The 21,609-nt window shown below is 44.8% G+C and overlaps 1 protein-coding gene across 4 annotated transcripts in view; it reads left to right on the top strand.

The window, feature by feature from the left end:
• STAB2 (stabilin 2) overlaps positions 1-21,609 on the top strand; it is a 165,972-nt gene that overhangs the window by 56,405 nt on the left and 87,958 nt on the right. For 3 of the 4 annotated variants that reach the window (XM_040491053.1, XM_040491052.1, XM_040491055.1), the window contains exons 11-22: positions 356-438; positions 1,653-1,802; positions 3,162-3,305; positions 3,841-3,897; positions 4,051-4,176; positions 9,082-9,135; positions 9,421-9,501; positions 11,379-11,531; positions 14,258-14,320; positions 17,195-17,281; positions 18,258-18,344; positions 19,678-19,789. In XM_040491053.1, the coding sequence (XP_040346987.1) occupies positions 356-438; positions 1,653-1,802; positions 3,162-3,305; positions 3,841-3,897; positions 4,051-4,176; positions 9,082-9,135; positions 9,421-9,501; positions 11,379-11,531; positions 14,258-14,320; positions 17,195-17,281; positions 18,258-18,344; positions 19,678-19,789 (1,197 nt within the window). The remainder of the gene's footprint in view (positions 1-355; positions 439-1,652; positions 1,803-3,161; positions 3,306-3,840; positions 3,898-4,050; positions 4,177-9,081; positions 9,136-9,420; positions 9,502-11,378; positions 11,532-14,257; positions 14,321-17,194; positions 17,282-18,257; positions 18,345-19,677; positions 19,790-21,609) is intronic. The other variant, XM_040491054.1, reaches the window with a different exon arrangement.

The raw sequence follows: 21,609 nt of genomic DNA, 5'->3' as shown, positions 1-21,609 counted from the left end.
GGGATGACAACTGCTCAGAGAGTCTGGGGCAGGGACGGTGACCTGCTGGGATTGGCTGAGGATTTTGTCACATGACCCTCGTAGAAGGTCTCATTCCAGGGTCTCCTTGAAGCCAAGGCTATGGCTGCAGGACATGCCACACAATTATGCAGAAGCTTTGGGAGCCATGGCATTATGAAGCCATTCTTTCTTAGAGAGCTTCCTAGTTTACCAAGGCCTACTCACGCCAATGAGAATAGAGAAGATCTTGATTCAAAGGGCCTAAATGGATCCCAAGGGCCATTGCTTGATTTTACTCTTCATGTGACACTGATTCATTTGGTGTTTTCTTTCTTTATGAATTTCTATTCCTAAGACAAAGCCTATGCCTGGCCACTAAGTAACCTGGGACCATTCACTGTGCTGTTGCCCACAGACAAGGGACTAAGAGGATTCAGTGTAAGTATTTACAATAAAGTGGGAAACCTCTATTAAATGAAACCTACTGATGATAAAGATGATGATTTTGAGAGACTAAAATGGGGAACTATTTACAGAAAGTATACAGATTGTAAACACACAGCTCATTGAGTTGTCACAAAGTGAATGTACTTGTATATCCAGCGAGACCATTACTGGCTCCCTAGAGGACCCAAGGATGCCCCCTTCCAAACATGACCCCTTCAAGGGTAATTAATGACTGAGGGATCTTAACTATAGTCATGTGAAAAATAGGATTTACATAATGCAAAACTGCTTACTTCCTGCAAGAATTAACCTAATATATTAGCTACATATTTGTTTCTTATAATCATCATAAATGATAACAGTGGTAGAGGAAACTAAGAGAAAACTGTGGTCTTCCATGTGAACAGCTGTTGTTTGAGGTGATGTCATGCAGTGGGAATGAAGCTCATAGTGCCTGGTGGAGGTGTCCTATCATGAGGGTGTCAATGAAATTGTTACATTCAGATTGATGGAGATAATGGACATATTGATTTGCATACAAGTGGTTTATCTTCATCCACGATATTTTGTCACAATAATTGTTGCTGCATGGAATAAAAACACAGGAAGTTCCAGAACGTCTCACCCTAATCTGTCACCACCGTTGGACAATCTGAGATGAATCAACAATTTAACTTCAGAAGTACCCTCACATCCCTCCTACTGGGGAGGAGAACTCACAAATATTGAATGTCTCTGCACTATGCACTTTGCATGTGGTCTCTTGTTTAACATATAGGTTTTATTTACACAGTTAATAAAAAGCATCTGTTGATTGATTGCTGATGATATATAGTATTGACAAAATGTCGACTCGGTCCGGTGGATTGCAAAAACCCTAAACTTACTGTTCAAAAACTCCATGGGTCTAGTCTGCACTTTCTTTTCATGCGATTTCTTGTTTCATTTCCATATGCTCCCCGGGCTCAAGATGATTCCCTGGGTGCCTGCACCTTCCTTGTTCCTGGTGGTTTGAGAGGACATTGAGCATCGCCTCCCACTCTCCAGATTGTGCTCCCCCCAAAGTCACCTGTATCTGAAAGAGCCCAAGCCCAAGTTAGGGAGCCCTGGCATTGATGTCTTTGATTGGCCAATGCCTGCCTCACAACCTCATTTTCTCCTCCAAACAACAGTGGAGACTGAAAGAAGTGGCTCTCTCTCCTCAGGTAAAAGAGCTCTTGATGGATAAAGAGTCTGCTCAGTACTTTGTGAAACTCCATGTAATTGCTGGGCAGATGAACATTGAGAGTATGAATAACACAGACACCTTCTATACCTTGACTGGAAAGTCGGGAGAAATCTTCAATGACGATAAGGTAAGGGGCTCTCTGATTTTCACTCCAGAACAAAAGTGTCTGCTGAACCAGTGCCCACAGCCATCTCTGTCTGTGGTTGGGCTTGCAAAGTTTATGAAGAACTTCTTTCCTTCTCCCTTGTTTGTCAAAGCACTTCCCTATGAGGAAAGAAGCGAAGAACAACCCCAGGAAGGACCAGGCAGGAGGGGACTGTTGTGAAAAGAGGGTTATAAAGTGTGGGATTTTGCTCTGGTCTGAATTCATTGTCAAGAGAACATCATTCAGGTGTCAGGGGGAAGGAGAAGCTTTATAGTAAACCTGTTTCCTGGAAGCACCGGCCCAAAGCCAGATCAACTTCCCTCTTACAGAAGGAAATAGACTATATTTGCTTTAGGTTGCTGGAGTTTATCTTTCCTCTGCAAACCTAACATTGCTCTCTCCTAAGGCCGTTAGGTCTGTTCCATTGTTTGAGTAAAACTACCCTTCCCCCCCTCACAAATAACTCTTTCTGTGACTTTACTGAGCAGGAAGGCACTTGATTACTAGAATGTACGTGTGTGGGTTATGGCCTATATCGTTGCATTTCACCAACTACCAATAGCTGATAGATTATTGAGCACTTACTCTATACAAAGTACTGAGGTGAACCTTTATTTGTTTTCTATAAGACTTGCAACAACCCCGTAAAGGAGATTTTTCAAGTGGGAAAACTGAGAGGTCGCAAGTAAGGGCCAGAGCCAGGATTCAAATGCAGGTCTCCTTGACTCCATGACCTAAATCATTAAGCAGTGTGTTGTACTGTGTGTGTGAGGATAGATGGATGGATGGATGGCTGGATGGATGGATAGAAACCTAAATAGATGGATGAAAATTTTACTTCTTTTCTCACAAGGACATTCTTTCACTCATTCATTCATTCATTCATTCACTCACTCATTCCTTCATTTATTCACTCATATTTCTTTCCTATAGCTTGTAAGAGCCACATAAAGGAAGAAGGAATTAGCTTTAGTCATTTATGCAGCAAAAAAAATTTTATTGTGTGCCTTGTGTGTACAACGCTCTTAAGTAGGTGATAAATTTACAATAAATTGAATTGTTTTGCCCTTTTTGGCCTTGTGGTCTATTGGGGGAGACTTATGATTGCTTCTTCACATTTAGAAATCACTGGTAGTCATCAGTAATTTCACACATTATCTCATCTGATCTTAACAAAAGACTAGTCAAATCAAGCAAGCAAATGCCATCTTTCCCATTTTGGGTTAAGTGACTTACCCACGCTCATATAACCCACAAATGGCCAGACCCAAGGACTTAAGACTTCTAATCCAGTACTCCTTCAAGGATACCAGCTTAATTTTATTTTTCTTTGTGTTTTAGGACAATCAAATAAAGCTTAAACTCTATGGAGGCAAAAAGAAGGCAAAAATTATACAAGGGAACATAGTTGCTTCCAATGGGCTCCTGCACATCCTCGACAGAGCCATGGACAAGATGGCACCCACATTTGAGAGCAACACTGAGGTGAGGCATTTCAGGTAAAAGTTAGGTCAGTCCAAAGCCATCTTTCTTTGTTCCCTGGAGAGTCATACTGAAGAAGAAAATGCACACTATGTGCTTGTCCTTTGTGTGTGCTAAGACCCCAGCCATGGGGAAAATGGGATCATTTCTGTTTTCAGTAGAATTCTGGGTACCTCTGCCAACAGAAAGAAAAGCCTACAATAAAGACAGGCAAGATCTCAATTTTGTGACCTCTTTTATGGCCACATATGATGATTCTGTCCAGTGACCAGCTGTCATGAAAAGTTATCCCTCGTGCTTTGTGGAGTCCTCACCGCAATAAAAATTTATTCCTTTTGACTCATTTGATGATGGCCAAAGTCTATTTCTGAACATGCACATCTGAACCACTAATTCAATAACAACAGGAAATATTCTATATGTGTTGCAGTTGACCAGGTTCTTTTCCATCCACATTCACACATAAATTCTGTCATGAACCTTTTAATGTTGGGACATCTATTTCTTAAACCACCTTATTTCTTCTCGTGATTTTTAGAAAACCATAATGACAATGTTACAACCAAGATACAGCAAGTTCAGATCTTTGCTAGAGGTATGTACTTTTCATGAATTTCTGGAAAATGGTTTTATGTCTTGTCTTTTGTATAATGAGCAAGGGTGTCAATTATAAATATGTGCTGAGGAATTACTTCAAGTATTTGTCAGAGATAGGTTGTAGATATAAAATTTCATTTTTCAAATGCAGGAAACCAATGTGGGACATGCTTTAGATGAAGACGGGGCTGGTGGACCATACACCATTTTTGTTCCAAGTAATGAAGCATTAGTTAATATGAAGGATGGCACTCTTGATTACCTCCTTTCTCCAGAGGTATGGTATCCTACTTACTCTGACGGCATCATGTCAGCATTACTGCCTCAGTCTGCACCCATACAGATTTTTTCCTAAACTAGGGATGTCCAATAAATAACATATGTATCACCACCTATCCTCCCTCAACCAAGGCAGAAATCATTAATCAATCACAGTTCTCTGGAACTATGGTTGTGGCTCCAATCTCCTGGTCAGAGTTCCAAGTAGCTATTACCAGTCAGTTAGACTGAGCACAGGAAATAAAATCTATCTGCAACCCCAGATCTAAATGATTGCTTTGATTTTTCCTGGGTCTTCAAATATTTCTCACTAGCAAAATCAAGATTTTAAGTTCCCTCCAACTCTAAAACCACCTAGAAAATGAATTCTAAACCAGGCCATTCTGGACCAGGTGTAGGCTAAATTTGAAAGGAATAAATGTTATTTTTAGATGCTCCATTCATTCCCTTCCATTGCTTCCATCTCTCTTCACAATAACCCTCTCCTTATATACCATAATCCTTCAACTCTTTCACATTTTCCTCCAGAAAGGAGATTTTTTTTTTTTTTTTTTACTCCTTCACACAAGAATGTAAATGACTAAAACCATTTCAGGTGTTTCCTCTCCCAGAAATAACAGCCTTAAACTGAACAGAGGGGTAACAAATTATGGAATTTTGTTCATTAGAATGTCAAATGATGGAATTATAGGAAGGGCCACAAGCTTTCCTCCAGTGCCCTGAAATTATGCCACCATCTTGGAAATGGGGCCAGACTATCCATGACCTCACGTAGATCAGTTCATTATACAGAATGGGGGGTCTGGATCTTTTAGAGTAGTGATTCCCAAACTTCAGTAGACTTAGGAATCACCCATGGGGCTTGTTAAAGTAGAAAGTTTCACAAACCATACCCCAAGAATTTTGATTTAATGACACCTGTATGAGACCTAAAAATAGACATCTGGGGAAGAACCAACTTTCTAACCCAGGTGACCTGGGCTACACTGTTTTTTGAAACCTCAAACTCATTGCATGTATAGTTTAGAGATGTACATGGATACATACCTTTCTAGAATACTTTCAGGTATCTACAAGGATATTTTGCTTTCAGAAAACTTTGGATTAAAAATATGTGGATTGAGGAGATAAATCAGAAGGTAATCTCTTACACTGCAAATAGATGTTCAACATATTAAAACATTGCTACAGGTTTCCACTTAAAATGTCAGATTTCCCAGTGTCTTCAAGATAGGATGCTATTTTAAAAATACTATTCACATGCAAGTTTTCCGAAATGTAGCTATTGCAGAAAGATGGTTATAGCTCTCTTTGGAGCTCACACTCATACTTACTTTTAAAGCTAAAAAGTTAATGTGGCTCCCCTAGGAAATTATTAAAATCTTGAGATTATATGGCCGCGCTGAGTACATGGCTTCTTATATGATACCATTAAAAAAATAATAATATTAAAGGAGTTCTCAGACACCTAACCAGCTACACTTAAAATTAAAACAACACGTTTTAACTAGAATTGAAGAAAATCAACCTCCCTGCTTTTCTGTCAAGCAATTTTGCTCAGAAACCTCTTATCTTCCTCCCTCCTCAGAACTCCTTCCAGCTGTGGCTGGAGCTGGCTTGCTCAGGCTCTGGAGAGTAGATTGTGAGCCTCTTCCCAGCTTAGTTCAGTGAGATAACCTTGTAGCTTGAAATTCTCACCTATGGTAAGAATATGACCATGACAGAAATTGGCCAGCTCTATAAATCTGGGCTACTTTTTTCCCCCGTAGAACTGATTTACCAGGACACTACTGCTTCTGGCTCTCAATCTCCTTGTTCTCAAAGGCAGTACTTTTCTGCCTGCAAAGAATATAAAAATTTCAAATCTCTTTTTTTCTTAGCCCAAACTGTTCTTCTACTTTAATTCCTAGGTGAGGAATAAAATGATCATTTCTGCTCTTTTCTCAGGTCCAGAACCTGTTTAGTTAAAACTTCTCAACCTGTAGGAAGGTCCTTCTCTCTCCATGCATTTTAATAGCATCTTTTAGCTTTATTTCGGGGAACAACCTCAGCTGGAGACAGTAAAGCCCCCATCAGCTAAGCCAGTGAAATGGAAAATAAACTGATTTCATTAGAGGAATGGTTTCTAATTCTGATTTTGGAATGCCGTGTTTCCTTTCCAGTGTATCTTTCTGCTTCTCCCTGAGGCAAAATTTCTGTCCTGAAACCACCCTATCCCCACAGAGACCACAGCTACTGATTACCAGCCCCAGTTTATGACTTCATCACTGAACTAGGCAAAATGAAAGCAGAGGATACCAGAGACTGGCCCTTGCCAGCTCACAGATACCCTGCAAGTAAAGTGGGACAAAGGGAGGTGAAATTAAAGAGTTGAAGGTCACATTAACAGTTTGGTAGAAAACCCGCTCTCTTTCTGCCCTAGCATCAAAAGGCTTGGTTTTTTGTTATTTTTACCTAAAACAGCAGGGAGGAAGCGAATGTCTTCATAAGGGAAAAGATGCACTACACCGACAGGCCCCCCAACACCAGCAGCACCTGGACACACATCCTGTCAATTTGAGCCGCGCTGGACTGAATGATGACCTTCATGGCTCCCAGCCATGGCACAGGAGACGGGCTCTCCACAATGGCAGGAATGACGCTCATCCATCCCTTTGTCCCTTTTATTCTCCTCTTTCTTGTAAAAAGGATCCAACACCAATGAATTCGTAGGGCTTTAGAAGTGAATTACCCAGCTGATAAAGGCTTTCCTACAGAATCAGAGGGTTGGAAGGGGTCCACACCAGGCCCGTTCTCTTGCAGGTGAAACCGAGACTAGAGGAGCTAAGTGGCTAGCTCAAGGTCACAGAAGCAGACTCGGGATTAGAACTCAAGACGCCAACGTCCAGCTCAGTGCTCTTCCCAGGACCTCTTCCCCCATTTAACTTATTGGCGCAGATGTTTACGCAGGGTCCGCTGTGGGTCCTGCACTGTACCACCTGGCGACGCTGATTTATAAGCCAGACAGACCCCGTCCCTGCCTTGCAAGAGTTCGCAGCCCAGTTTGGGCTGACGTTCCCCAGCGGTCCCCACTTTTTCTCACATTTTCTGCCACTGAACGTCCAAACTTGTAATAGCATCACGTCTGCCCCCCAAGCCCTCACTTCTGAGTACCATAAAGCAGCTGCAAGGGGAAGTGAAGACCCAGAGTCAAAGTGACTTGCTCAAAGCCATGCAGGAACAGAGCCAGGGCTCCAGAAAACATCCCTTCCAGGGCTGGCTACCTGGTGTTCAACTTGAACATTCTTACGGTAACCCTGCTCTGCGCATACTGCCTTTGGCTTATAGATGTGGTGGCCGTGCAATCTATCATCCACACCGGGACACCTGAGAGCGAATGGGGCTGCCAAAATAACAGGTGTGAACCGGGGCCGCCCCAGACAGGCCAGGATGCCGCCTGTGGGTAACTCCCCCGGCACAGGGACCAAGAACAAATGCAGAAGGGAGTCTGAGAGAACAGAACTCAGATTCAGCAGGGATTTCTTTTGGCCTGGGACTTTTCGCTATTGTAACGTGTCCCTACAATGGTCAGCCTCTGGAAGGTTACTATGATCTTGATTCGTGACCCTCCTCCTGTCCAAGCCAGAGTAACCATGGCTGTGCCACGTGAGAAGCAGAACTCAAGGATGGCGGGCTCTGGGTGGCTCAGTTGGTTCAACATCCAACTCTTGGCTTCAGCTCAGGTCATGATCTCACAGTTCATGGGAGCGAGTCCCACGTTGGGCTCTGAGCTGATGGGATGGAGCCTGCTTGGCATTCTCTGTCTCTGTCTCTGTCTCTGTCTCTAATAAATAAACATTTTCAAAAATAAAGAAGCAGAACTTAAGGGCTATGAAGCTTCTAACTCTCAGCTCTGACTCTACTGGGAGATTGCAGACGTCCTGCAGCAGACCGCCATGGCCACTGGTCCCCAGAGAGAATGGTTCCCCATGCTCCTCACCTCTGTACGCTCTCCCCACGGCACCCCTGTGGGGACCTGCTGATGGTCCCAAGGCTCTCTTTTTCCCTCTGCTGCTACAGTTTTTCCGAAGTATGAGAAATCTTGGAAAGGGCTTTGTGCTACCATGGTAGCACAGAAGGGGAAAATGTCCTGACCACATATTCCTAAGGATTGTATATTCCTAAATAACCAGTATGTGGTCTGACAAGCAGGCGTTTATTTATAGAGAAAGAAAACAGAATCCTAAACTGAGGCTCTCTTAGAAAATCCAGAATGTAGCTTTAGACACTCAGAGAGATAATGGAGCAGAGTGACTGAGAACTTCTTAGTCTTATACCCTAGGTTAACTTTGTGACCTCTGTCGCGTCTTTAAAACTCGGTGTTGGGGCGCCTGGGTGGCGCAGTCGGTTAAGCGTCCGACTTCAACCAGGTCACGATCTCGCGGTCCGTGAGTTCGAGCCCTGCGTCGGGCTCTGGACTGATGGCTCAGAGCCTGGAGCCTGTTTCCGATTCTGTGTCTCCCTCTCTCTCTCTGCCCCTCCCCCGTTCATGCTCTGTCTCTCTCTGTCCCAAAAATAAATAAAAACGTTGAAAAAAAAATTTTTTTTGAAAAATAAAACTCGGTGTTATCACGCATAAAATGACTCAATAGCAGTCCCTCCCCCATAGGTTTTTAAGAAAATTAAATAAAATGTGTGCATAATGTTTTCAGAACAGTCCCTGACACAAAGCAGGGAGTTGGTGAATGTTAGCTATTTGCAGATGGGGTTTTTCTCACCTTCCACTTCCCAGTGAAGAGTTAATGGGTCATTTATTTTTCTTATTTTTTATTTATGTGTCCAGAGTCACTGGAGGAGGTACCCACAAGAGGGGGAAAGTTGTGTTTTCTGCAATGACTAAAGAAGTATTTTGATTCCTTTGCAGGGATCTCGGAAGCTTCTGGAACTCGTCAGATACCACATTGTCCCATTTACTCAGGTTGGCCCCACTTTCCTGCTCTACACATATCTGACCCCTCTTAAATTCCATTATTACAGTGCTAGAAAATGTGTGGATATTGTTCTTTATCTGTAGCCCTGAGCATACCCTTAGCAATGAATAGTGAGCCTGTTATCAGAGAAATCCTCAAAGCCACAAAACTCATGACATCAAAGCTCCCATTATTTATTTCATAGACTTCCAGGCTATTTTTTCCCAGTGAGAACTTTACAAAATCAGGGCTCTATGCATTGCTCAAAAAGTCTCTATTGTTCTCTTTTGCAGCTTGAAGTGGCCACTCTCATTTCGACCCCACACATTAGGAGCATGGCCAACCAGATCATACAGTTCAACACAACCAACAACGTAGGTGAAAATTTTACCGCAGATGTCATGACTCATAAGCATTTATGCTCTGCTTATGCTGTTCACCATGTTATCCTACCTCTATGCTAACTCACAGGCTTACAATCTTTATGATTATTTCATTCACTTGCCATTTCCTTCATTTCATTATTTCAATTCGTTATTAATTTGCTGAGCAGCTACGTGTGTGAGACTCTGAACTAGATGCCAAGGATAAAGCAATGAAGAAGACAAGCTTACATTTCAGCAAGGAAAACAGACTTTAAACAAGGAATTAGCAGCCAGTTAATTATTTAATTATAATTGTAAGAAGTGTCATTGTAATTATAATGAGGGCTTACAATAGGAGGAGGCTGTACCAATCTGGGGGTCTAGAGGTCCTCAGTGAGGGAGCAATGTATTAGCCAAGCTTCAATGGATGAGTACAGTAAACTTGGTCAGAGATGAGTAGAAGAGAGTTCCAGGCAGAAGGGAGAACATGTGCAAAGGTCCTGAGGTGGGAGGGAACATGACTTATTCAAGAAACTCCGTGAGGCAGTGTTATTCCAGTACTTCTCTGAGCTAATACAGCCAAAGCCTGACAGCATGCAGGTTATGGTTCTTGTTGATTCACTGTTGATGATGATGATGATGATGACGATTCATCTTTTCTGTATCTACCGAGTTGCAACTATGTGCCAGACATCATTCTGGGTCCTATATGTAGCCCACTGAGCAAATAGGGAAAAGTCTCTAGCTGCATGGAACTTTCATTCTAGTGAATAGGATGACAGACAATAAACAAATTAAGTAAATAAAACACAGCATCTATTAGAAAGTAGTAAGTGCTAAGGCAAACAAACAAGGGGAATATGAAGCAAGGGTGGGGCTGACATTTTACATAAAGTGCCCAAGAAATCCTCATGGAGAAGAAAATATCAGGGCAAAGTCCTGAAGGAAATGAAGGAACAAGCAGCATGAATATCTGGAGGAAGGAACATTCTAGAGACAGGAAACAAAGGATATTCCTGGATGAGAAACAGCAAGCTCATCATGGCTGGAACTGAGGGGTTGAAGGAGGAGCGGTAGGAGAAGTCAAGGCAGTAGGAGGGAGAAGGAGAAGTGGGGTCAGGTCACACATGGCCGAAGAACTCTTTACTTTAAATGAGATGAGAGACCGTGGGGGATTTCAAGCAGGGCAGATGACATGATCGGATGCATGTTCAGGAAAGGCTAGTCTGGAGCTGATCACAATAACCCAGAGAAGAACGATGGTGACTCAGACCAAGGAGCAGGGGTGTGGGAAGACGTGGATGCCTTCTGAAGCTATTTTGAAGGAAGCCTCAAGAGAATTTGCTGATGGATTAGAGGAAGAAGACTCCTGAGCTTCTGACTCGACCCCCCAGAAGGATGGAGTTGCCATTAATACTGCAGGTGGAGCAGATTTGGGGGGAGTGGTGTGGAGGTCAGAATTCTTTGCTAATCTATTCATTTTCTGCTCCCTGCCTACAACATTAGCAAGGGCTTGTCTGGTTTGGTTTTGGTTTTGGTTTTGGGGTGGGTTTTTTTGTGGGTTTTTTTTGTTTGTTTTTTGGGTTTTTTTTTTTTACTGATGTATCCCCAGCACCAAAAGCAGAGCTTAATACAAGGTCAATAAATGTATCTGAATGAATAGATCCCCAATTCGCCAACAGAGAGGCAAAACAGTTACGCCAGGGTCTCTTAGCAAATACATTATAGAGCTGGAATATGAGCCCAGCCCTTCTCATAGCAACCTTCCAGTCAAAAAAAAGTTAAGTGATGTTGAAGGCTCTTTAGAGAGGTTGCCACTACTCAGCTCTGCCTGAGGATTGCTGGTCCTGCAGGACCGAACAAAAGCTGTCATTGCTTCTTTCCAGGGACGGATTCTGGCAAACGGTGTAGCAATGGAAGACACTGAAGTCACTGCCAAAAATGGTCGAATCTACACCCTGACTGGAGTTCTTGTTCCTCCCTCCATTGTGCCCATGCTGCCTCACCGATGTGATGAAACCAAGAGAGAGATGAAATTGGTAAGGAAACTAGAAAAATAAAGAGGGGCCCCTAAACAGCCCCACAGAGTAGGCAACATTCTTTCCTCTCACAATTCTCAGGAAGCTGACAAGGAGAATTTCACCACAGGAGACTCATTCCAGAGGGGTTTCCGCCTCCATGAAGAGGCAGGCAGACCCAAGGTCCTATTTCATAAAGTGTGAATGAAGGCTCCACTGGGGAATTTTCCACAATGATCGATGCCTCCCAGCTATATTGGCTTTTTAGAGCTGCCATAACAAACTACCACAGACTCAGAGGCTTAGAGCAACAGAAATTTATTCTCCCACAATTCTGGCGGCCAGTGGCCTGAAATCAAGGGATTAGCAGGGCCGTGCTCCCTCTGAAGGCTCTGGAAGGGAGATCCTTCCTTGCCTCTTCTGGCTACTGCTGCCTCCCAGTGATCCTTGGCATTGGCTTTCTTCCCTGTGTAGGTCACTGTGTGTCCCCTTCACTTCTTTTAAGGACACCAGTCATTAGATTCAGAGCAGACCCTAATCTAGTATGACCCCATCTTAACTAACTACATTTGCAAAGACTCAATCAGGAGAACATGAATTTGGTGGGGAACACTATTCAACCCACTTCCCTTGAAGAAGCAGGATCAATCCCTGTCTCTGTCACCTGGGACTACCTTGCTCCAGGCCCCTAGCTTTACTCTAAGAAACTTAAAATAGAATTTCTTCTCAGGGAGATGCTCTGGCCTCACCAATCAACCATCTTTCTGTTTTTCTTTTCAAATACCAAACTTTCTGTTTGCCTAAGAGCTTGGGTACCCTCTAATGGCCTTTCCTGTTTCCATAGCAACTTACTTGGTTCAGCTGCTTCTCTTCAAAGCACCCCAAATTTCAACACTGCTGCACATGTAATCTTTCAGTTCCCATGGAAACCATACCCCCAAAGTTGCAGCAATAATAGGTCTGGGACACTCAATAATACTCTTCAGGACACTTCAATAATGCTTCAATGATTGTTCTCAAAATATCCTTGGAATATGGGCATTGAACAAGGAATAATGGCCTCATTTTATAGGTTTTATTTATTCCCTCTTCTTATCGTGAAGGCTGGACATAGCTAGTTGGACACCTGGCACAGGATTGTGGCTGGCTCTTCTGATATGTTTTAGGATATTGTGATGGGACTAGTCCTCTGTGCCCTTCATATACCCTAAGGAGGATTTGATTCAACTCTGAGCACCGCCTTTTAAGAGAGGCAGAGAATCACTCTCACGGCCAGTTTCTGGCAGTGATTTATGCTTGGTTCATTCTCGGAAAAAAGTTTTGGCAGGTGCATCACCTGGCTTGGGCCGGGGTGAAGATCAGAATAGGCCAGCTGAGAATAGTCTCATCTTCTATTGCAAAGGTGAAAGATTTAGGAAAATAGGGCCTCTGCCAGAAAGACTCAACAGGAGTCTAATTATTGACTTCAGAGCTTCCCCACCCCAAGCAGCTGCAACTCAATATGTGACTTTGAGAGGCAACCCGAAGGATTTTGGTTTAATAGGGGAAAGAGCTTGCCAACACCTGCCTTAGGATAGTCTTCTTTTACTATTTTCTCTGGGTTTAAGGCCAAATCTATATGCTCTACATGATTTAGGATGGTTTCGATGAGGTCTATTAAAAGTACAAATGCATTCTCTGTGAAATATTTAGGGCTAGCACAGACTAGGAGAGGCAGGCAGTGTCTAGAAGTCTCGATTTTCACCAGCTTGAACCCATAGCTGCCTTTAGGTATGTACGTTTAGAGGTTTAATTAGTAATTCTCTGTTCTAGTTAGAGCCCCCGCAGGAAACAGAACTTATCCCAACAGTTCAAATGAAGAGACTTTAATGAAGACGCTACTACAGAGAGGTGGGCAGGGCTAAGGAGACAAACCAGTGATGCTGGCGCATCCAAGGAGAAGTAATGGCAGGAAACCATTACCACCCAAGACCAAAGAAGTGAGGAGGGAAGGGACTGGAGGTACCTGAACCCAATGAGGGCTGGAAGGATGGAAGAAGTGACATCTATCAGGAGCTATAGGAATGATATCCAAGCAGAGATGTAGGGAAGAAGTACCTTGATCTTGCCCTCCTCCTACCCACCAGTCTCCTGCTGGCACCTCACATTGGCCAAGACCAATCAGAAGCTGGCAGGAGAGGCTGAGAGACCGTTCTTTGACATCTACCTGCTGGAGCACAGAGCCCAATAGAGAATGTCAGAGAATTGATCTGGAAAGATTTAGAGGCACACACCCCTCTCCTTCCTCCTGAATTCAGAACCAATAAAGCAAGAAGCCCAAGGGAGTGAAAGGCAGAGATTCAACATTCAGCTCCACTGGTGGGAAGCTAATTGGAGAACAAGGCCATAAGTGTGCAGCCAGCACTAATGTGTCATCCCTAGCAGGTGGACAACTGTAGTGCCTCCCTGGGGATGGGCGCCTTACATGGCACAGAGTCAATCAGAAGCCTGAGGCCGGCGGACCTACAATCTGACCCTGAAAGCGGGGGTGGAGTGGGCCGCTCTGAACAGGCTGAGCTCCAGGTCCCAATCCCTCTGGCACTGACTTCACTCCTCGCTGGGGAGGAATCAGTGGGGAGTGGAGACAGAGGCCTCGAGTGTTGATCTAGTGGAACCCCCTCCGTAGGAGGGACACATGAGACTGGATCGGGTGGTCCCTGCTCCCTCTTCCAGGGGCACCTGTACTGATCCATTGTCTTCCCTTCCAGGGCACCTGTGTGAGCTGTTCCCTGGTGTATTGGAGCAAATGTCCTGCTAATTCTGAGCGCACAGTGAGTGTGACAGCTTCATGAAACCACACAACACCCAAGCAACCCCCACTGGTGGTGTTTCTCATCCTTTCTACCTTTCTTCTTAAAAGATATTAATTCAGGGGCGCCTGGGTGGCTCAGTCAGTGAAGCATCTGACTCTTGGTCTCTGCTCAGGTCATGATCTCACAGTTTGTGAGTTCGAGCCCCACGTCAGGCTCTGCACTAGCCGTGTGGGGCCTGCTTGAGATTGTCTCTCTTTCCCTCTCTCTCTGCCTCTCCCCTGCTCACTCTTTTTCTCTCTCAAATAAACTGAAAAAGAAAACAGATATCTATTCCAACTGGGGTAACTTCACACTAGCTCTTAGCCTACTATATGGGGGAGGGTAGACAGAGCTGTGTTTGAATCCTTGCTCATTAACCCTAGGTGCATTGCTTAACCTTTACACTAACTTCCTTTGTCTGTAAGTAATAATGATAATAATAATAATAATAATAATATCAGTAATAGGATTAGCATAGATAAAAACCCAAGTACAATACGTAAATCAAGTGGCTGCTCAGTAAAGTTTCATTCCTTCTCTACTTAGCCCTCCTAAGTTGGTGCAGGGGGGGCAAACCTTTACCTTCACCATCTTAAGGTCTCCAGCTGGGCCTGAGAATTAAATTAACATTAGACGGATTAACAAGAGGAAAGTTCACAGCTTTCACATGCTCCTTGGGAACCACCTGAGGAAAATGAAGATGCGAAGAAACGGCAAAACCCAAACTTTTATATAGTAGGTTGACTAAAGAGAGGCAATCGTGGAAAAGTCGCAAAAACGTACAGGAAGGCTCGAGGAAGTTCACAGCTATTTTAACAAGGTCCATTGGTGCAGGTTTTTCTTGACCTCAGCTTCCTGTCTCTGGTGACAAGATGTCTCTTGGGTCCTGATGCAGGGAGGGCATCTTTCACAGGACAGTTTGATCTCCTGTTTTCAGAAAGAAATGGGGAGGTCAGAAGCCTGAGTGTCCCTTTTCTATCTGCTGTTTTTCAAGTGCCTTGAGTCAAAATAATCCCTATGTCGAAATGGCCTTATTTGGCACATGCTGCCACACCATACTCCTGTTTGCCCTTCCTAAGCATTTTTCTAGATAGAAATACAAAGACTATCAAGAAAATGATATTAGGACCATCAAACCCTTCTCAAGTTTCACTGAATTCTGGACACATCTATTGAGAGCTGGTTCCTAGAGCATAAAGACAAATGAGTTACTGTTTTGTTCTGGTTTTGTTCTTGTGTTGAGAAGCTCTAATCTAACAAGGAAACAGATAGTATATAACAATCCAGAATTCACATGTCAAGGACTCTACTGCTGGCAAAAGCAAAATGCTCCAAGGTAAAATTGATGAGAGAAATTTCTGCCTATAATTTTGTCCTAAAAGAGAGCATATCAACCAGAAGTTTCATTCAACACTAGCATAGATCACTAGGGAAGGACATGAGATCTTTAACACAATCCTACTGAGAAGCACTTAATAAGGCAAAACGTTAAAATTAAATAGGCACAGCTGTTCACGTATTTATTTTGCTCAGTACAGCCATCACCGCTGAGTCCTGCAGGATGCTGTCAACCAGGGAGTATGGAGAGGGAGGAGAAAAGAGGAAATCATGTTGACTAGCATCAGTAATTGTTGTGTGCCAGACATTGTTCTAAATGCTTTCTATAGCAAACCTATGAGGTAGGTATATTATCATTATATCCATCGTGTAATCTGGGAATGAGGTAAGGAAACACAGAATATCTTGCACAAGGTCACACAGCTAATATGTGGCAAAACCGTGACTCTACATTGCCTCAGCCCAAGTAAGGAAAAGAAGGAGAGGAAGAAGGGGTAATTAGACCATGGGTTAGAACCAGAAAAGCCTCAAAACTGCCCTTTGCAGGCTCCTATGATCTAGACTTGCTTAATTATCCTGAGATCCGACAAGAGGACTGAATATTCCTTCCTCGGTGTCCTCAAAATTCCTTTATATATCTCAGATTTTAGGATTTTATAGTCCGTGAAATTCTCAGTGCTACCTTCTTAAGCTTCAGCATCAATGTTTCTCTAACATAAACTTTGAGCCAGGGACAAAATGCTTACGATAAAACCTGGGATCAGCATTATCGTCCCATTTCACAGATGAGGCAGCTGAGGCCCACAGAGACTACGTGACTTGCCTCTGCTATCCTAAAGCTAGTACATGGTAAGACCCATTCTCGGGACATTTTAGAAAAAAAAGATTTACCTGTCTGGGCCTCAGTTCCCTCATCTACAAAGAGGGATGAAAAATATCCACATGGAGTGAAAGATAGATGACCTCATATATGCAATGTGTCTGCCCTTAGTAAGTTCTCACTGAAACGGGAGCTCTAGATAATTATGATTAGGCACCAGGGGTTACAGAGTGAAAAGTTGCATTTAAACCTGCCCCCCTACCCATACACACCACTCCTGATTGTAGATCTTTCTACAAATTAGAGAGAGACTCTGTACTGCCTCCAAAATTTCTATATAGCAGGAGCTTAGGGATGGCTATTGATTGGAAGGGGAGGCTAAGCCACATCCTGGATGAACAGGAAAGTGTTCCCTGATTGATTGGCAATGTCTGCTGTGGCATGAGAGGAGATGTAAAGATACATGTGCCCTTATTTGTGCAAATCCCGCCTGTATTCTACCAAGAAGGTAACCGAGGCCTAAAGAAGGTGACTGAGCTCTGGCTGGGAGCCACGTGGGCTGGTGTGCTCTGGGGCGCTTCCCTGACATCGACAGTAAATGGAAGTAGGATGTCCAGTATATGCAGAAGCTGACCAACCCCCAGAGGACCTCAAAACACAGACTCAGTGCATTTTTCCCATTGGCTTTCTTCCAGACGCTCTTCACACACAGATGTGTCTACACTGGCAGAATAAGGAGCCTGAAGAGCGGCTGTGCCAGATACTGTAACGCCACTGTGAAGGTGAGGCCAGCAGCAAAGGGCAGCTCCAGGGCGACGCTCTTGGGCCTCAGGGTCTGCGGGCTCACAGGTTGCTGGTGGGGCCTTGGCAAGGTCTTCCTACAGGGGAATGGAAGGGCGGACTCTACATGGCATCTGGGTCACCCCCCTCCCTGCATCCCTCTCTCCTGTGGCTCCCTATTGCTCTTAACACAGAGCCTACACTCCTGATGCTCCCGCCCGGCCCAGCCTCTGCCAGGGCTCCGACCTGTCTCTTACCCTCACTCCCACATCAGAACGTGCACGCTTTCCCCTCCCTCCCTCGGAGAGCTCTTCCAGGATTGTCTTAGAACTGGTTCATCTTTCAAGTGTTTAACTCACCCCCTGTCACCACCCAATGCACAGTGGCCCCCCAGTCTCCCCTGACCTTTGTCCCCACCTGCCACCATTTCACTACAGTATTTTGTCTTCCCAGCAATTACAGATCTTGGAAACTTTCTTCCTTTCTTTCTCTTTCTTTCTTTCTTCCTTCCTTCCTTCCTTCCTTCCTTCCAGCCTTCCTTCCTTCCTTTCTTTCTTTCCTCCTTCCTTCCTTCCTTCCTTCCTTCCTTCCTTTCTTTCTTTCCTCCCTCCTTCCTTCCTTCCTTCCTTCCTTCCTTCCTTCCTTCCTTCCTTCTTTCCTTCCTTCCTTCCTTTCTTCCTTTCTTTCTTCCTTCCTTTCTTCCTTCCTTCCTTTCTTTCTTTCTTGATAGACCATGGGCTGCATGAGCACAAGCCTTCATATCTCGTTCTCACGGTGCCAGAGCCGGGTTGGCACGCAGTTGGCCTTAGTACATGTGTGGCGAGCAGATGGCTATGCACCAGCCTTGCTGTCATCTGCAAGAGAGAAAGTCGGGCTCACACAGGGTTGATTATAATAATGGAAATTAAAATACACTTTCTTTGAGGAACTGGCACTCTGCTTGCGGTTTCAAAAAGCAACATGCGTTTTGTTTCTCAGATACCAAAGTGCTGCAAAGGCTTCTACGGGCCGGACTGCAACCAGTGTCCAGGAGGCTTCTCGAATCCGTGCTCTGGGAACGGCCAGGTGATGAAAACTTTGTCATGAATGCTGAGGTTGACCTGTCCTAAGTCAAGTGGAAAAATAAGTTTTAAAATCACTAAACCAAGAAGTGTTACAGTGTCAACCACTACTCCCAGGAAGTACAAGAAATAGATCAGTTGCTAAAAGAACAGAAGGTTCTGCAGCAGAAGGAATCTGGGGACAGAGGGCAACAGGGGTGGGGAGTGGGGAGTCTGGTGGTGTTCCAGTATCTGTTTTCCTGCTGCTGACCACTTCACCTTGGCTAGCTCAACGAGGCTCCCTCTGACCCCACTTTCCTCTTATGGGAGGTAGCAGGGTACCCTGCGTTGACCTCCAAGATTCCTTCCAAAACTAAGATTCTGTGATAATTTAAACAAACAAAAAAAAAGCACTGCCCAGTGATTGCTTTTTTTTTTTAAGTTTATTTATTTATTTTGAGAAACAGACAGACACAGAGTGCTAGCGGGGGAGGGGCAGAGAGAGGAGAGAGAATCTTAAGCAGTCTCTGCATCATCAGTGCAGAGCCCGATGTGGGGCTCAAACTCACGAACCATGAGATCATGATCTGAGAGGCTAGATCAAGAGTCAGACGCTTAATTGACTGCGCCACCCAGGTGCCCCTGGGTGATTGCCTTTTTCAACCCACCTCCACAACCTAGTAAAATGTAAAGGCCCAAATTTAACTCACCTAGTTTGGAGGCTAAACAAACAAAGGTAAAACCAGCTACGGTTCACATGGGAAATTACAGATCTACGCATTTAAGAAACCCAGATCTGAAATATGCCCCTTTTGAGGAGAAGGAAAAACCGCACTCGTGAGCAGGTTGAGGTGAGGTGAGGAGAACAGGGCAGAGCGGGTACCGATCAGCTACTGCAGCTGACGGCGGGAGGCACGGGGGCCCGACCGGGATGCTCGGCAAGCGCTGCAAAGCCAACCTGGAAAAGGCTGAAAAGGCAAAAAGTTTTACGCTGCAGGGGGAGACACTGCTGTCTGAAGTCATAAAGCAGAGCAATGGAGACAACAGCCAGCTTTCTTGCTAAAGGTCGGTGGCTTGTCACACCATCCCTCAAGCATTGTTTGCAGGTTCCCAGTGTGCCACCGTGACCCCCTTCTTCCCTGAATGGCTTCCCTTAACGTTCGAGATCCCAACTCAGGAGCCCAAGCCTGTCACTGTTTTAGCATCCTACCTGATACCAATACAACTCTGCTTTCTACAAGGAGTCCCAAAGAGATGGAATCTGCACTCAAAAGAGTCAGGCCATGGCACGATGGCATCTGGGACTCCTTCACGGGTGAGCGTTGTCCTAACGCCCTTGGGGCCTCCTTTGCTCGCAGTGCGCAGATGGCCTCGACGGCAACGGGACGTGCATTTGCCAGGATGGCTTCCAAGGCTCCCAGTGCCAGTTCTGCTCAGACCCCAATAAATATGGACCCCGGTGTGACAAAAGTAAGTGGCACTTCCCAGGCTTCCTCCTGCTCCTCGGCCGGGATCCCTGCTGCACTGCAGCAAAGCAATAGTGCAAACGCGCCCCCTTGGCTAGGCATTAAACAAAAATGCAGTTGCATGATCTTGAAAACATGCATCATGCTTTTTAAAATTGCATCATGTATATATTTAAGAGGAGAGATACATAGATCTACCAAAATAAATATCGATGTATGTTTCTTCACTAAGATTAGAACTTGAAAGAACAAAATGATTAGATCAGAGTTGCTGTGGAATCAAGCCGACCAAAGTTAAATCCCCACGCTGCAACTGACAGGTTGTGTGACCTTAGAAAAAGTCTCTCATCGAGCCTCAATTTCCCCATTTATAAAATGAAGTTTGGTACCCACATCATGGGTTTTTGATGAAATCAGATCATAATTTAAGGCTTTAGTACAGAGCTTGCACCAGCAGGAAATCCGTAGATGGAGCTGTTACTACTCTCACTACTAACTCATCCATTTGTTACAAAGAACACAGCCCTTCCCCTCTCTTACCTTGTCTGATCTTCATAGCCACCTTTGAAGATGGCCAGGACATTAGAGCACAGCAGGGGCACGGCTGCTGATCTTAATCCACTGTTCTTTGTGCCAAATAAGGTTTCTGAGGGAAACCTTACAAAGCCTACTAACACTGGCATTTTTATGAGGCCAGTGGGGCAAGATGCCGAGGTCAGGGAAGGCTTGGTGGGGGCTGCCTATACCAACGCCTCTCGTCCCGCTCTGTGGCTGCCTGCCATCCCCGGTGGGAGAGCCTCCCCTTCCTTCTGGCCCCCTGTCCCTTGCCAATTAAGCCCTGGCTGGTTTAAAAGTTTATGAAAAGTCTTTTGTTTTAAATGCAGCCATGCTTTTCCAGCCCTGTCACTCTGGCTCTCTTCCCTGTCCTGGATATTGGCTCCAAGCACCCACAGGAATCCCTCTCCCATCGCCCTCCTGGGGCAGAACCACAGATGCCTTCCTTTCTGATCATATCCAAATCCCCAAATCCTTGCCACTGAAGTTTGAGAAACGTCCCCTCCTTCCTCTCTCTCCCACATGCATTGGAGCCTGAGTCTGAAGCCCCCATTGCAATTTTTAAACACCTGTAATCAAAAGCAAAGTAAACAGCTCAAGTGGAAACTGGTAACAGGCACGTGGAACACCAGCTACTACGCTGACCTACTGTGTCGGCACTTGGGCACGAACAGAAATGAAATTTGAAGACCTAAGTTCGAGTCCCTGTTTGAAAACTTAGCAGCAAGTTAAGCAATTTGCTTCGCCTCCCTGGGCCTCCGTTTCCTCGCCTGGAAATGAGGATGATGAAAGCACTCACCTTCAGAGGCTGGTGACTGTTCATGAGATGGTGCAGTTCAAGTCTGGCCCAGTGCCTAGGACGAGGTCAGTGCACAGATACTATCAGTTATCCTGGTTTGCTGTGCTTGAGAGTGAGGAGCACGTGTCAGCTGCACATCAGAGGCCATGCTGGCATGAGAAACCCCTTCTACGGATTCCAGAAAGGTCAGAAATTTCCAAACTAAGCTCTCTAACCACGAAGTAAATGAAGACCGAGTTCCTTGGCCTCTTTCACACACACACACACACACACACACACACACACACACACACACACACACACGCAAAGCATTTCTGAGACTATGTTATTCCCCTCCTTGATGGGACAGCCAAGCTCCCTGTCTCAGGCACACTGAGAGACACTTGACAAGCTAAGAAATAGCCCCAGAGCCTTCCCCAGCCAGGCTCAGCCCCACGTTCTTCTCTTCTCTGTAGGCATGAGGGGCGGTG

The sequence above is a fragment of the Herpailurus yagouaroundi genome, unplaced genomic scaffold, assembly GCF_014898765.1.
Source record: "Herpailurus yagouaroundi ecotype Mexico unplaced genomic scaffold, PumYag 182, whole genome shotgun sequence".
NCBI classification, from domain to species: domain Eukaryota; kingdom Metazoa; phylum Chordata; class Mammalia; order Carnivora; family Felidae; genus Herpailurus; species Herpailurus yagouaroundi.
This window is presented reverse-complemented; position numbering and strand designations above follow the sequence as displayed.